Source organism: Nicotiana tomentosiformis, chromosome 5 (genome assembly GCF_000390325.3).
Source record: "Nicotiana tomentosiformis chromosome 5, ASM39032v3, whole genome shotgun sequence".
In the NCBI taxonomy this organism is placed as follows: domain Eukaryota; kingdom Viridiplantae; phylum Streptophyta; class Magnoliopsida; order Solanales; family Solanaceae; genus Nicotiana; species Nicotiana tomentosiformis.
The window spans coordinates 90296603-90312953 of record NC_090816.1 but is presented as its reverse complement, the minus strand read 5'-3'; the positions used below and the strand labels follow the sequence as shown (position 1 = coordinate 90312953).

Below are 16351 nucleotides of genomic sequence, written 5' to 3'. Positions count from 1 at the left end.
AAATGCTCTTACATGCTGCTCTAGATCTAGAGAAGTTAGAAATAATTCTGATGAATGTAATACAAAATCAAATGCTTCTCTAGAGAGGCTATAAGCAAATAATTCCCATTATTGTTGTGGAAGTTTTTTTCCATCCCTATGTCTTTCTCTCAATGTCTCGTTCCTCAGCTATTTCAGTCCCTATGGTTTTGTCACAATATTTTTAAGTCTTCTTCACTTTTCCCTCGTCTCTTTCGCACTGTGTTTTCCTCATCATTCTTCTAGTTATGTTTTAGGATTCCTCTTCATGTTCATGCTACGTTATGTTTTTACCTCCCACCCTTTCTTTTTTTATTGTTCCTCTTTGTTCATGCTCATCTAATTATTAAGGTTTCTCAATATTCCTTGGCAAGTAATGATAGTGGTTAAATTATTTGTTCTTCTACATTATAGTGTTGACCTTGAATTTGAAGGTGACAATTCACCATTGCCTTCAGTTGACACCTAACAATGATCATTAATTAGAGTCTGAGTAAGGGTGATATATTGGGTCAATTTTACAAATTGTGGGTTAATTTGATTTGGTTTCCATCGGATTTTGGTTGATTCAATTCGATTGATATGATTTATATCCGTAAATAGATAAATCAATCGTGCGCTGAATTTAATCTGATTTCTTTTATTCGAATTTCGTCTTAAAACTAGAAGGATACTATATTCACACAAAAATTCAACCGTGAGGGGAATTAACATTTTCTATTAATGACAAAAGAATAAATATTATGGAGAAAGAAGAAAGAAGCAATGGAAAGGGGAAAATAAATAAAAAGGAAAAGAAAGAACGGTCGCAATCCTCATAGTTTATAACCAAAGGACCTTTAGGAAATCATAATGTTGAGATTATAATATGGGATAAATAATGATAGGATTATTTGGTGAATATACTTTTATTGATAGATATTTAATTCTGAACTAAAATGAAATATAGGAGGTATATATAACATGTGTTTAACTTTATACTAGATAAATTGAAAAAAACTTATACTTTTTCTTTTTTTAAATCTCTCCCAAATTAGATGGATGTATAGTGTTTTCACACTTTTCCTCCAATGTGACTCGAAACCAGGACCTAACAGTTGTAGATGGAGGTGCTTTTACCAACTGAGCAAGCCTCACTTGTCTTAAGACTCGCTTATTTGTTCCTAAATCACTTGGCTTCCATACCAAGAGGTTCCTCAACAAGAGGTCTTTTTTTTCCTTCTATAGATCCAAAAGGGTTCAAAGCTTTTCCTTGTCGCAAAAACCATTTGAGGAGCTTAGCAATATCCAATCATTTGTTAATAGTCCCCCCTTTATTAATTCTCCTGGCAGGAAAAAATCATGGTAGCCATAGGTGAAGACCTAAACAAACAACATAGTGCATCTCTCCCATAACAACCCCATTGCTAGAAGATGATCAATGGTTATAGAAAAAAGCAACAACATATTCACAATTGTTTCTAAACAACGTAGTACATTCATAATTGTTTTCAATTTCCCAGTAAGTATCATGGTTATAGGAGGGGGGAAAAAAAGAATGCAAGGACAAGAAAAGGTACATAAGTATACCATTATTAGGGGTGTGCATGAAGCGGTGTAGTTTGGTTTTTTATTAAACCAAAATCAAGCCAACTATGTCGGTTTATTAAATTTATAATCAAATCAAACCAACATAAACTCGGTTTTTTCGGTTTCGGTTTTAGTCGGTTTCTCGGTTTCTTCAATTTTTCGGTTTTATTTTTTAGTTATATTGTGCTTGAAAAAGATATCAAATAATCACCAATTATCCGCATAATTACTATTCATTAAAATAATCTAAGATAACAGTTCTACCCAAATCTAAAGGGACAATAACATAATTGGTTTAATCAAACACTTTAGCTTACCAAATTGTATTGGAGCATTAAGACTAATATGCAATTACAAACTTTAACAATGGCTACTTCTCAACAAGAATTACGGAGCGGGAAGCTCGTGTGAAGTGGAGGGAAGGGTTTCCAATATTTGAGGTCCTTTAAGTTTGGAATTGGAACACACGGAAGATATGAAATAACTTATTTTATTGTCTTTTGTCTTGTTGGATTTTAGTTTGGGCTTCAGATTTAGGTTATATAGATAGAATCTACTTAGTGGATAGTGAATTTACAAGCCCACACATAAATAATATCTTAAGACATTGAAAACTATAAAATAGTTTAGAAAATACTTACAAATTAGATTTTAATGATTATTTTTTATGTAAAGTTTTTTTTTTCAGATTTATATATATATAATGTCGGTTTGGTTTAGATTCGGTTTGACTTTTTTTGTTAATACCAAACCAAACCAAGAATAATCGATTTTTTATTTTCCAATACCAAACCAAACCACAAGTCAGGTTTTTTTCTTCGGTTTGACTTGGTTTGTTGGTTCGGTTTGGCTTGACGGTTTGGCTTGTACACCCCTAACCATTATAGAGAAGTCGAGCCGGGATTTTTACAAGATTCCACACATGTACTGGTATTCACCAGCATGTAATGGGACGAGTCGACTGTTTACTCATGATGTTCTAATTAAATCACAACTGAAAAGAAAAACTTGATCACAGGACGAATCTGCATAAAGCAAAATAATATCTTCCAGAAAAGGAAAAAGACCCAAATACAACAACACCCAGTATATTACCACATGTGGGATCTGGGAAGGGTAGCGTGTAAGCAAATCTTACCCATACCTTATGCAGGTAGAGAGGCTGTTTCCAAGAGATCATCCGCTCAGGCAAGCTTGGGAAATATAAAATGCTTGCCTGTAGAGACCCAAATACACTAATGAAAAATAAAATGCTACAAACAGCAAGAGACATTAGTTAATGATATTGTTTCTTCAAATAATTAAGCATAACGTTTTGCTTCATAGAAAATTTGGATAAATACTGCAAGCTATAAGAAAGCAAGATAACTCAGTCTCACAAAAATATAATTTGGTTAGCTGATAGGTACCTCAGCCTTTGGAGAGATGGAAGCGCTAGCGGCAAGAATACAAAATCAGTTCAACAGATTGAGACTTCTGATGTAATCTATAGAATCATATTGCGACTGTTATAAATCAAATAAACATTTAATCCGCGTACAAGATAATCATATTATGAACACGTGTATTTTTTTGTTACCATTCAAAGTGCTACGGCCACCCCTATCTATGTTTTGTAGCTACTCTGATTTTTCCCTGTAAAAGTTGCATTCCCTTGCATGAAACTTAGAAATCAATTGATAAACTACTCAAGAAAGCTAAGGTAAGAGGAGATGTGGACTTTCCAAACAAAGAACACCACCGAGGAAGCTTCTTAAGTACTGTTTCAGTTGGGGAAGTAATTCTATCAACATCTGTCCTCAATTTTAGCAAGGGTTGCTCTATGTTGCTATCCTTCTTCTGAGACTTATGAGTATGATTGTTGGCCCAGAAAAGCGTCAGACTGAATTTCCTTGGTGCCTTCTTCCCTCCTGAAAACTGAATTATGTGCCATCCGTCTGCATTACTCTTGTCGCCAATTGGGACCAACTCCTCGGTACCGTCTGCACCGACATCAATCCCACAAAATTGGGGAAGAAAAGATCAGAAGAACAGTGGAAAGAACAAGAACAAAATCCATTCTTAGCACAGGCTTTTAATAATACAGATGTGATCTATCATTACGTGCCCCTATCTCAACTATAGAAAGAGCACATCAATTATTTACTACCGAGTCATTACTAGGAAGCTTTATAGATTAGGTCAAAATTCTCTCCACTAATTGTCCTAGTTCCTTATCTTTTTCTCTCCATTTTACTTATAGACAAGTCAAAAATAGCATTGCAGACAAATACTCTGCTTCCTAGTATCCAAATGGCAGTTGGAGGCTTGGAGCTTCACTACCAAATGATAAAGAAACAAAATAAGATTTACAAAGGTTAATATATGTAGGAAGACAATCAATCTATTAGGGTTTTTTTCTTTTGGTTTTTACTATTTATGGAGTATCCTATGTATAAAACATGAAGCCTAGAGAACAACCTGATGCTGTTAAGCCCCTTTGAACCACAGGAAATATGGGAGTGTCAAAGCATGCACAGGAGATAAGGCACCTGGCCCTGATGGCTTTTCTATGGCCTTCTTCATTCAGTGTTGGGAGATTATAGGAGCTGATGTTATTGCTGCTGTCCAGAACTTCTTTGAACAAGGTCTTTTTGAGAAGGGCTTCAATGCTACTTTTGTGGCATTAATTCCTAAAAGAGTGGGTGCTAAGGAGTTAAAGGATTTCAGACCCATCAGTCTAATAGGCAGTGTCTATAAAATCATCTCAAAACTCTTAGCAGATAGACTTAAAAAGGTGGTTCACAAACTGGTGGATGGCCAACAGATGGCTTTCATTAAAGGAAGACAGATAATGGGTGCAGTATTAATAGCTAAGGAGTGTGTTGACACTAGACTGAAAAGCAAAATTCCAGGGATATTATGTAAATTGGATATTGAAAAAGCTTATGATCCCTTGAATTGGAACTTCTTGCTGGGAATCCTAGCTCAAATGGGTTTCGACAACAGATGGATCAGTTGGATCAAGTACTGTATCAGCACAGTGAAATTCTCAGTAATCATAAATGGCTCTCCAACTGGTTTCTTTTCTTCCCAGAGAGACAGGGAGATCCTTTATCCCCCTTCCTCTTCATCTTAGCAATGGAAGGTCTAAATGATATGTTGAAGACTGCAGAAATGCATGAATAGATCAGAGGCTTCAGGGTGAATGCAAGGGCAGTTAATAGTATGGAGATCTCTCATCTGCAATATGCAGATGACACCCTGATTTTTTGTGATGCTGACAAGGATCAACTAACTATGCTTAGGGTGATCTTTATACTGTTTGAAGCCACTTCTGGTCTGAACATTAACTGGAATAAAAGTGATATCTTTCCAGTCAATAAGGTGACAGACATTCATAATCTAGCTGGATTTTTGGGTGGAAGATAGGAGAGCTACCCCACTATATACCCGGGGATGCCACTGGGGGTAAAGAACAAATCAAAAGGGATATGGAATGGAGTTTTAGAGAAATGTGAGAAGGAATTGACCAACTGGAAGAGTCAATATCTATCAGTGGGAGGGAGACCAACTTTGATCAATAGTGTGTTGGATGCCTTATCCACATGATGTCCTTATTTCCAATGCTTGCAAACGTGCTAAAAAGACTTGATGTGCTTAGAAGAAACTTCCAGTGGAAAGGTAACAGTGAAAGAGAGAAGTTTCATTTGGTTAGATGAAAGAGTTTGACAGTTACCAAAAAGGAAGGGGGTCCGGGAATTAGAAACTTGAAGGTGCAGAACCAAAGCTTGATGATGAAGTGGTTTGTGGAGGTTTGCTTCAGATGAGAACTCACTATGAAAAGAGGTCATCAAATCAAAATATGGGATGGGAGGTAATTGGACATCAAAGCCTGTAAGCACTCCCTATGGGGTCAGTGTGGAGATCTATAAGAAATTACTGGCCAGCTTTCAGAAGAAAGTCTAGTTACAAAGCAGGTAATGGGATGAAGATTTCTTTTTGTGAGGATAACTGGTTAACTCAGGAACCTTTAAAGCAACTATTCCCAAATATATATAACTTATGTCAACAGCAAGAGACAACAATGACTGGTGTATGGTCAGAACAAGGGTGGAACCTCAACTTCAGAAGGTTATTAAATGACTGGGAGATGATTAGAATTTCAGAATTCTACTATGTATTGGCACAATTCAGAGGCATTGTTGCAGCCGAGGATAACATGGTGTGGAATGGGGATAGTAAAGGTATCTTCTCGGTTAAGTCAACTTATAAGGAATACAACCTATCAAATAATCATGTTGGGTGCTGGCCATGGAAGATGATTTGGAAAGTTAAAATACCCCATAAGGTGGCATGTTTCACTTGGCTTTTGGCTCAAGAAGTAGTCTTGACTCATGACAATCTGGTAAAGAGAGGCTATCAACTGACCTCTAGACGTTACTTATGTGGAGAAGAGGAAGAGACAATAAACCATCTCTTTTTACACTGCAATTGGACTGAAGCTTTGGAAAATTTCCATCAACCTAAGGGGAATCAGATGGGTGATGCCTGGAAGAATAGTTGATGTTTTAAAAAGTTGGAGCAGGGATGGCAACCTATCCGGTCAGAAGAAGAGATGGAAGATTGTGCCAGCATGCATTTGGTGGACAGTTTGGCTAGATAGAAATCAAAGATGTTTTGAAGACTTACACAGTTCCATTCAGAAAATGAAGATGAACTGTCTAGTCCTGTTCTATTTTTGGTGTAAAGAAGTAAGCATAGAAGAAGCAGACTCTATTTTTTATGTCCTAGATTTTTTGTAAGATGACACACATCTAGGATTTTATTTTCTCTCTTTTGTAACTCTGGAGACTTCACAACTTGTGTAGTTCTCCCTTTATATATAAAATTGTTACCATTATAAAAAATAAAAAAAAGGATAATGCATCTGTTCTTGGCTATGATTATTATGCAGGTGTAACAATATAGTTTGTGTACTCTTGAACGAATGATCAGTTTCATTCAACAATTTGAGCCTAGGATTCTTGTGGAGCTTTAGGAGGCTCTTCTCAGTTCTTCACCTGGTTTTGCTCCAAGGTATTTGGTAATCTATATGGTTAGCTTAGCTAACAGAGTATTTTAGCATAAAGGTTATCACCTTGCTCTATGTCTCTAAATAAGTTCAAAACAGAAAAGTTGTTCTAAATGATTACCTAGGCTTCCCAATTTCTCTTGCGACATATATGCCGAGATTTGACCTACTGAACATATTTTGACTTATTCAATACAAGGTGAAACAGTGATGGCCTATCTTCACCATAATCTTCCTTTTTGGGGCTAAATTGAATAATTAAAGGACCAAGAGCAGAAAGAGTGAACTATTACCACTATAAAAGAGAGAGAGAGAGAGAGAGAAGTATTTTCCACTATCCGGTACTAGTACTGAAACTTGGTTGTAGCGACTTGCATCAATTGTAGACATGATTCGACCAAGTTTATAAAGCTGTCGCATCTCTAATTATAGACATGATTGAAACCAAGGTCACAAAATCTCTCTCTCTCTCACCCTCGCTCATCTGCACACTCTTTAGAACAGCATTTTACGGTCTTTTTCTCAACTTATTTTGCTAACTTGTCCCCTCATCTAGACCTGCACCAGAATGCAGTCTAGAGAGCATGAGAGGCATTGAGCTATAACTACAAAAAAAATTCTTATTCTCATCTTACTAAACCGTTTCTAGTGAGCATTGTTTTAAGAGAGTGAACTTTTTCATATCTGACGGGGTAAGGACCAAGGACATGAAGTATGTGGGCTAGATAAATTAAGTGTAATACCTCTTCTTTTCTGCCGGACATTATATCACATTTAGTATGAGGAACAATTTTAACTACAGGGGAAACTAAGAACAAGTTATGGAATCTTCCTTAGTGTGATGCACAACTTGAGCCAAACGAACTCCTCTAAATTGTTTTCTACTAACTCAAGAAGACTACATGAGAAATATTTAACTCTCAATTCTGAGTGGAGACATCAAAAATAAAGCACAAAGTAGGACACCACAAAGTCAGACCAGCCTAAAATTATAGAGTTACCAGAACCCCTGGATCCATTGTTTAGCATGATATGATACTGGACAGGCCTCAACTAGAATGAGAGTGACAACAACTACTACTATTATGCCTCAGCCCAAAACAAGTTGGGTCGGTTATATTAATCCTCACTTCTTCATTGAGCTTGATTCATATCATCATCATACCAAATAAGATAAAAGTGAAAAATAAGCTAAATATGTGTATATAATAATAATAGAAGTTCTATAACAATCTAAAACATATCCCAACTAGCATATATCACCTATACAGATCTTTTTCTTTCATTATACCCTATCTTTAGCTAAGCCTGCATCGATTTCAAGGATTTGTAGGTCATTCAATACAACTTCCTTCCATGTGATTTTAGGTCGACCTCGTCCCTTTTTAACACTTTCATTCACCATAGTTTCACACACCTATGGACCGTGCATCTGTAGATCCACGCAGGACATGACTAAACCATCTTAAGCGACCTTCACTCATTTTATCCTCAATACGTGCTACTTGCACCTACGTTATTTCTAATATTATCTAATCTTGTATGACCACACATTCATCATGGCATCCGCATCTCTGCAACACTCATCTTGTGGATATGTTGGACTTTAGCAGCCCAACATTCACTACCATATAACATTGTTGGTCTTATAACTGTTCTATACGACTTACCTTTCATTTTGGTAGGGATCCTTCTATCACATAACACCCTGGAAGCACTTTTCTATTTCAACCATCCGGTTTTAATCCTATGAGTAATATCTTCATCTATCACTGCATTCTCTTGAAACAATGAGCCAAGATATCTTAATTGTCTGCATTTTGCAACACAATCTCATTGCTCTTCTCATATTGACTAAACTTGCCGTGCATGTATTCAGTCTTATTTCTACTTATCCTAAAACCCTTGCTATCTAAGGTGTTCCACCATAGCTCAAGCTTTTTTTTTTTTTTTTTGGAGAAGGTAACAATTTTGTATATTAATATAAAGACTTCACTGAAATTGTGAAATCACCCATAATTACAATGCAAGTGCCCATACAAAACTAAACAAAAAGGACACTATTCACCCTTGTTTTTCTTACAATGAATCTAGGGCATCTAAAACGGATTCATGATCCTCCAAAAGTTTTCCTTTACACCAAAAATAAAAAAGAGCTAAACATTTCATCTTTATCTTCTGCATGTTGCTGAACTTTTGCTGAAAGCTAGCCATAGCTCAAGCTTTGGTTGACCATCTCATTAATTTTATGCAACTTCTGCAATAACCTAGGCATCTATCTATAAGAATATAAAGAAGAACTATAATTATAAAAGTCTAGGTGGCCTTGTTAGGTCAAGGTGCAAAAGCCTGATGGAGGCCCATGCTATCTCAGGTATCTGTAAAACTCACTTAGTCCAGATAAAAAGAAAAAAAAAGGCGGCTCAGAGGTGCATCATCTCTCCAAATAGATTAAGCTATAAGAAAAGTCTTAAACAATGAACAGCAAATCATGCAGAAAGCATGATCAAGAACAGAAGTCAAGGAAAAAAGTCTCTTCTGTATTAGCCTTGTTGAATAGGAAGGTGTAGCTCTATGGAAAAAGTACTTTTCACAGCGTAACTGAACCTTTTTGCGCTTAAAGTTCTATGGACAAATATTTGAGACAGCTCATGTCGGGTGAATTTTAATAGAGGGCAATCTTACCTCTGAAAATCCCAAAATATGACAGCTAGTGAAACCTAACTAATTTATTTGTCCAAGGAGATAAGGTTAAGGTAATGACAACCTCCACAAGTATTTGTAAGTACCTTTCAACTGGAAATCCTCGATCTCATCAGTGTTGATGCCCAGAGTCCAGCGTGTGGATACTTTAGTGTCAATGGATACATGAGTAACTCTATTGTCACCCTTGGTATCATTCTCAACATGAATCAGAGGAATATCTAGCTCATGCCAGCCAATATTAGCATTCTTGTCGCTCCAACAACCATATTTGACCGAAAATGTTACAAAATCAAGAGGCTCATCAGTACCACAAACAAATCCTTCTCCAATCTGTTCAACCTCCTTTATTAGATTTCCTGGAGTGGCTGAAAACAAGGAGATGCGAGAAACTGGTTCTTGCTTTTTGCCATTAGCTCCTCTCATATCTACAACATGCACAACCTGAAAAAAGTGGTTCAAATATTCATCAGATTTTCTGTGCTACCTCTGTGCAAATTTCATTATCATATACTAGTATTTTGAGGAGAGTTGGACCATAAAGTAGAGATAATATAAACTTTCTGCAAGCTACATTTGCTACGGATATAAGTAGGTCCTATGCAAAACTTTTGAAGTAACATATGCCTCACATTTTCACATGGCGGAGTTTGACTATGCACAGAGTTTATTATAGTAACATGATTTGTCTACTATATTTAGTAACTGTAGAAGAAAATATTAAACCAGTAGGAAGTTAGTGTCATAAGGAAGATATGACGGGATCAATAGATATGATAACCAAACAATTCAATTAATAATCATTAGACATTGTTGTTTCATTAATGAAGTATCAAAAACAACTGGAGCATCTCATGGTCGTTCCCACTTTTTCTTGATGAAGATAAATATTTTATTGATATAATGGGAACCATCTTATAAGGAGATTGGTGGAACAGTAGAAGAAGAGGAAGAGGGACTTGCATATGGTGTTCATTGATCTGGAAAAAGCGTACGACAAAGTCCCAAGGAAGTTCTATGGAGGTGTTTGGAGGGTAAAGGTGTTCCTGTGGCATACACTAAGGCGATTAAGGATAAGTATAATGGTGCTAAGGCCCGGATTAGGACAGTGGGAGGAGACTCGGGACACTTCCCAATCGTGATGGGATTGCACCAGGGATCAGCTCCTAGCCCGTTCTTATTCGCCTTGGCTATAGATATATTGGCGTGTCACATACAGGGGAGGTGCCATGGTGCATGTTATTTGCATATTACATTGTCCTAATTGAAGAGACGTGATGCAGAATAAACGTAAGGCTGGAGATCTGGAGAAAAACCCTGGAGTCCAAAGGCTTCAAATTGAGCACGACTAAAACCGAATACATGGAGTGCAAGTTCAGTGACGTAACTCAGGAAGCTGAGGCGAAAGTGAGGCTTGATACACAAGTCATCCCCAAGAGATGAAGTTTCAAGTACCTAAGGTCACTAATCCAAAGTAACGGAGAGATTGACGAGCATGTCACACACTGTATTGGAGAAAGGTAGATGAAATGGAGGCTTGCTTCTGGTGTCTTGTGTGATAAGAATGTGTCACCTTGAATTAAAGGTAAGTTCTACGAAATGGTGGTTAAACCGACTATGTCGTTGGGTCTGAGTGTTGGCCAGTCAAGAAATCTCATTTCCAGAAAATGAAAGTAGCGGAAATGAGGATGTTGCGATAGATATGTGGGCATACCAGGAGAGATAGTGTCAGGAACGAAGATATTCGGGAAAAGATAGGAGTGGACCCCGTGGAGGATAAGATGCGAGAAGTGAGGCTGAGATAGTTCGGGCATGTGATGAGGAGATGCACTGACACCTCAGTGAGGAGGTGTGAGAAGTTAAATATGGTGGGTTTAAGGAGAGGTAAAGGGAGGCCGGAAAAGTATTGGGGAGAGGTGATTAGGCAGGACATAGCGCTTCTTCAGCTTACACAGGACAAGACCCTTGATAGGAAACTGTGTAGGTCGAAAATTAGGATAGAAGGTTAGTAGGTAGTAATAAAGCTTTCTTCCTGCCTTATCAGTAGTTTTAGTATTACTCTTGTTTTGTCGTATTCTTGGATGTCTATCACTATCAGATGTTGCTTCTGCTTTGTTTTGTTACTATTTTGCTATTTTTGTTGTTTTTCCATGACTCTTTCATTACTATATCCCTTTGTTGCTTTAATGCTCGCTCGACTATGTTGGCCTGAGCCGCGGGTCTATCGGAAACAGCCTCTCTACTTGCACTAGGTAGAGGTAAGGTTGCGTATACTCTACCCTCCCTAGACCCCACTTGTAGAATTACACTAAGTTTGTTGTTTTTGTATTGATATGATGGTAACAAACCCTGCATATAAAGTATATACAAAAAGTAGAGTCTATACAAAGACATTCAATCATCAAAACTCATAGGATATCATAAGTGTTCAATGGTTCTTTCAACTTATGGATAAAGGTAGAGATTGGCGCTTTAAATGTGTTTAAGATATTACTCCTACCCATTCAATTAAAACTGATGGATAAGAATGAGCTCAGTGTGATTACATCAAGATTTGTTAATTTGAAGTTTGCATGGAAGTGTTCATCAACTTACATTTACAGCTCTGGCAGTATCTTCAGTAAATGGAGGAACAACACCTAGTTGAACCATTGCAAGCGAGATGCCAAACAGAATACAGGTCACTGTAATAAGTGGCACCTTTGCACCTGAAACTCAAAATGAGATTTTGATTTAAAGTTGTGCTTCACCCCAAATAATAGCCACACCTACAGGGATTTCTATGAGATTTTAATTGCAGTCACTGCAAAGTTAAAGTAATTAACTTTAGATGAGATTCTTGTCAGTCGTGTGGTCTTCTTGCATCTGTTTCGATGGAGGAAGGGGAAGGGTGGATGAGTAGATGGATCCTGTAACAGGAACCAGGCAATTATTTGTCTGGATTATGAAGGTATCTACTTTTTGGACACTGCTAAAGGCTAACATGCCACTCTGCAATTTTAAATACTCACCTCCGTTTCAATTTATATAACACACTGTCCTTATTAGTCCGTTCCAAAAAGAATGACACATTTCTATAGAATTTTTTACCAAAATCATCCCTATAGTTTCACCTCAACTTTCACATCCTTATAATATTCCACTAAACAGGAATCATCCCTTAAGTTTTCAAAACTAAACCAAAAACATCCCTCTGTTAAATTTTCCATCTAACAGAATTTTGCTTCTCACGTAACCCATCCTTTTTCTCCTGATTTCTCACAAAATCTTCTCCTTCCTTCTTTAAAACACAGACACGTGACTTCTTTGGTAAGCTTGAGAAATGGGTTTGTAATGGTTTAGGTGAAGCCTCTTCCTTTCATTGGAAAAACGGAGATTGTTCTATTACCTTGCCCCATTTCCTGCATATTATATGGACTAATTGCCTCACAGTTTAGAAACCTACAAGACAAACTTGATACAGATGGGACACTGAACAATTTAAAGAGATTTTCTTTGATTTTAAATACGATTTTCTGGGATTCGTGACAGCCATTCTTGCTGGAACACCTGTTATTTTTCTCTTTATTTTTGTGTTTTCAATCAAAGCATTTAAAAGGAAAAACAGATGATGTTTCTACAATCAAGAATATCATATGAAACAGATATCTGTCAAAATAGCCAAATCACACGTAGAAAAATATATGAAAAAATCATCCAACGTCACAGAAAGAGCTACAAGATCCAAACTCCAACTATGGAAACCAGTTCTGAACAAGGATTTAAGATTCAAACTTGAATACAAAAATAAAGATAACCAAAAGAAAATGCAAAAAGAAAAAGAAAAAAAAATAGCTAACCCAATAAACACGAAGAAAGGATATGCTGAATATGAAAGATTAAAGAGCAGAAGAAGATGTGGGTAAGAGAGATTGAAGGTTAGGGTTTACAAAGACTACTTTTTTCTTTTTTGAAGAGACTCATTCTGGCGATAAAATTGTCGAATCTCCTTCGGTAAAATAAAATAATACTTCAATAAAGGAAGGTCACATGAGAAGTAAAATTCCATTAGAAGTGGATGGAAAATTTAACAGAGGAATGTTTTTGGTTAAGTTTGGAAAACTTAGGTTGACTCCTGTTAAGTGGAATATTATAAGGATATAGTGAAAGTTGAGGTGAAACTATAAGGATGATTTTGGTCAAAACAATTTAACTTTAAACTTTCTCTTTTACCTATTTTACCCTTAATGAGAAACTTGTATAACCACAAAAATGATATGGCCCCACAAAGCTTTTACCATTTATACTTAAAAGACCAAAAGTTTCAAAAGTTCTTTTTTCCTCAAACTCCATGTGAAGTCAGCATGTGTCATATGAATTGAAACGGAGGGAGTACATGTTAAGTTTCTCCTTAGTAGTGAATCAAAGAAACATATACAACTGAGGCATCAGGTGGTGTACCCTTGACCTTGATGAAACAACATCAATCCAATAGGGGCCAGATCTAAAGACTATGAGGATCAAGAATGAAATGATAATTTTGTGGTAATACTTTTCAAGGAGCTTTAAAGGCTGTGCATATGGTAGTTATGATTGTACTTTATGGTGGTGGAAGAAGAAGAAGAAACAGATTTCTGGCAGTGATTTTTGGGTTTTTTCCGGAAAGTTCCAGGGGAAGAAGGGATTTGCAATGACAAAATGTGATGGAGTGGAAGATGTGGCAGTAAAAGATGTTACTCCCTCCATTCCAATTTATGTGACATATTTTTCTTATTAGTCCATTCCAAAAAGAACAACACATTTCTATGTTTGAAACAATTCAACTTTAACTTTTCCATTTTACCCTTAATGAAAAACTTTTATAGCCACACAAATGTTACGGAATGTTTAAGACCACAAGTTTCAAATGTCTAATAGCCACACAAATATCATGGCAATACTTAAGACCATAAGTTTCAAATATCTTCATTTTTTCTTAAACTCCGTGCCAAGTCAAACTACGTCACAAATTGAAACGAAAGGGTATATATGTTATCCATGTTCGCATTTGAAGAAAACACACGGTCGAGGCATTAATTGTATGTGCTTTGCCAAGTAGAGCTGTTTCGCTGGGAAAAGTCCAAGTAGGGAAGTGGCTTTACATATCCTTACAAGTTGTGTTATTTGTCTATTAAGCCAAAAAGATAAATTTATCCCTTTTTGAGAGCCCATCAATAGCACAAGTTACGCTAGCCCGATTTAACACCTATCACCACATAAGTACTTTAAATAACAGCCTAATAGATGGGTACAAAAAATAAGAACCATTAATTAGGGGATAAAATGACTAGGCAGCCCATAGTCTAAGGACAACTTCGCAAAATAACTCATCACTATCATCTGCAATAAAAAATGAAATTGCATTACAACATACCTGAAATATGAATATATGACAAAAGATATACCAGCGTCAAACATGCTATGGCAGCAATAAGTACTGCAATTATTATATTGCCCAGCCACTCAGGGTTGCTGCCAGGACTCCTGCAAAATGTGAAACATTAAGAATGCGAGACTTTGATTATTCTCCACATATATAAAGATCAAAAATACAACAATGAACACAACAAATCAGACAAGTTGTTAACAACGATAATGAAGCATATCTTTTACCTAGTCAGGAAATACACAGGAGAAACTATCACCACAAGTTCACTAGTTCCGAAGCAATAAATGCTGACACAATCCCCTTACATGGGACTCCCCTATGCTTAATATTGTGCACATACCAGTGTTCTATATCTGAGACATAAGACCTTCAACGAGTGAAATTGCTGACTCCGTAAAACATGAATTTTAGGATGAGAAAAACTGTAAAGAGAATAATTGAACTAAGAAAGTGGCATAGGTTATAAACGTTATCATGAGATTATTCAACTTTTCAAAATGAAAATTTTCTTAATAAAAAGGGCGGTTTCTATTTTAATGCACTAATGCAGAATACATCTGAGGTATATTGTTTTATTTTAAGAACTTAGCAGAAGTTTAGGCTACTGGTGCTGCTTCTGAATTTTCTCAGGGCACCGTACTTGTCCAAAAATAAATATAAAACATAATAATACAGTTAAATAATCACCGAGCTAATGTCCGTTTTACTGAAAGAAAACCAAACTAATCTACGGAATAAGGATTTACATACTAGAGGTGGCATGTCAAGGAAGTAATTCAGTTCAACCAAAAAATGCAAGCAGGCCATGTCACGTAAAGTAACCAGAGACTCCCATCACTTAACATATAAGAGTTCCATCAATGTTAAGCAGAACTTCTCAAACTTTATGGAGTATTGATACTGAACAAGAACTTAATTTGGTGACTACAAACAAGAATAATCTGAGATACGATCTTGTTCAGAAGAAAAACAAATACTGGGTGCTTCGCTGCTGTAGTATAATAAATGTCCAAGCTTAGGACCATTTGTATTTACCCTGATTCCAATGCATTAGGACACCTCTTGCTCAACTAACACTTTTTCCGCCAACACATACTTTTTATAAGTCATCCGAATTAATAGCCAATATGAAAAGCCTGACGACAACTGTAAGTTATGCTTCAGGTTCAGCGTTGAAGGACAAGAACTTACATGAGCTTTTCCCACAAATGCTTTTTTTTTTTGGATAATGTTTCCCACAAATGCTTTTGTTGTATGATTTTGATATTTCACATTTTACGCTCATGTGGGTTGACAATTCATGAATGTGGTTAAATTTTATTTCATCGTGTTCCTAACTCTTGGTTTACCCGATGTTAGGCCCCATATTATACTGTCCACGCTCCAAATGTCCAGTCCCGGGAGCGGGGAGAGGGGGAGTGTTAGAGTCTCACATCATTGGGGGATTCATTTGTTTGCTTTCTTATATGGTCTTCGGCAATCCTCACCTCATGAGCTAGCTTTTAAGATTGAGTTAGGCCCAAGTCTATTTCTTAACAACAATAATAATAATATGGAATACAAAGAAGAGCCAAGTTAATGGAAGATGATACATTATGAGA

At 36.5% G+C, this 16351-nt stretch overlaps 1 protein-coding gene across 2 annotated transcripts in view; it reads right to left on the bottom strand.

Annotated features, from left to right (window-relative positions):
• Positions 1-3061: 3061 nt before the first annotated feature.
• LOC104098619 (uncharacterized) overlaps positions 3062-16351 on the bottom strand; it is a 46226-nt gene continuing 32936 nt past the window's right edge. For both annotated transcript variants that reach the window (XM_009605403.4, XM_070175086.1), the window contains exons 11-14: positions 14736-14845; positions 11939-12051; positions 9430-9787; positions 3062-3569 (exon numbers count right to left, since the gene is read on the bottom strand). In XM_009605403.4, the coding sequence (XP_009603698.1) occupies positions 3253-3569; positions 9430-9787; positions 11939-12051; positions 14736-14845 (898 nt within the window). In that variant the 3' untranslated portion in view covers positions 3062-3252. The remainder of the gene's footprint in view (positions 3570-9429; positions 9788-11938; positions 12052-14735; positions 14846-16351) is intronic.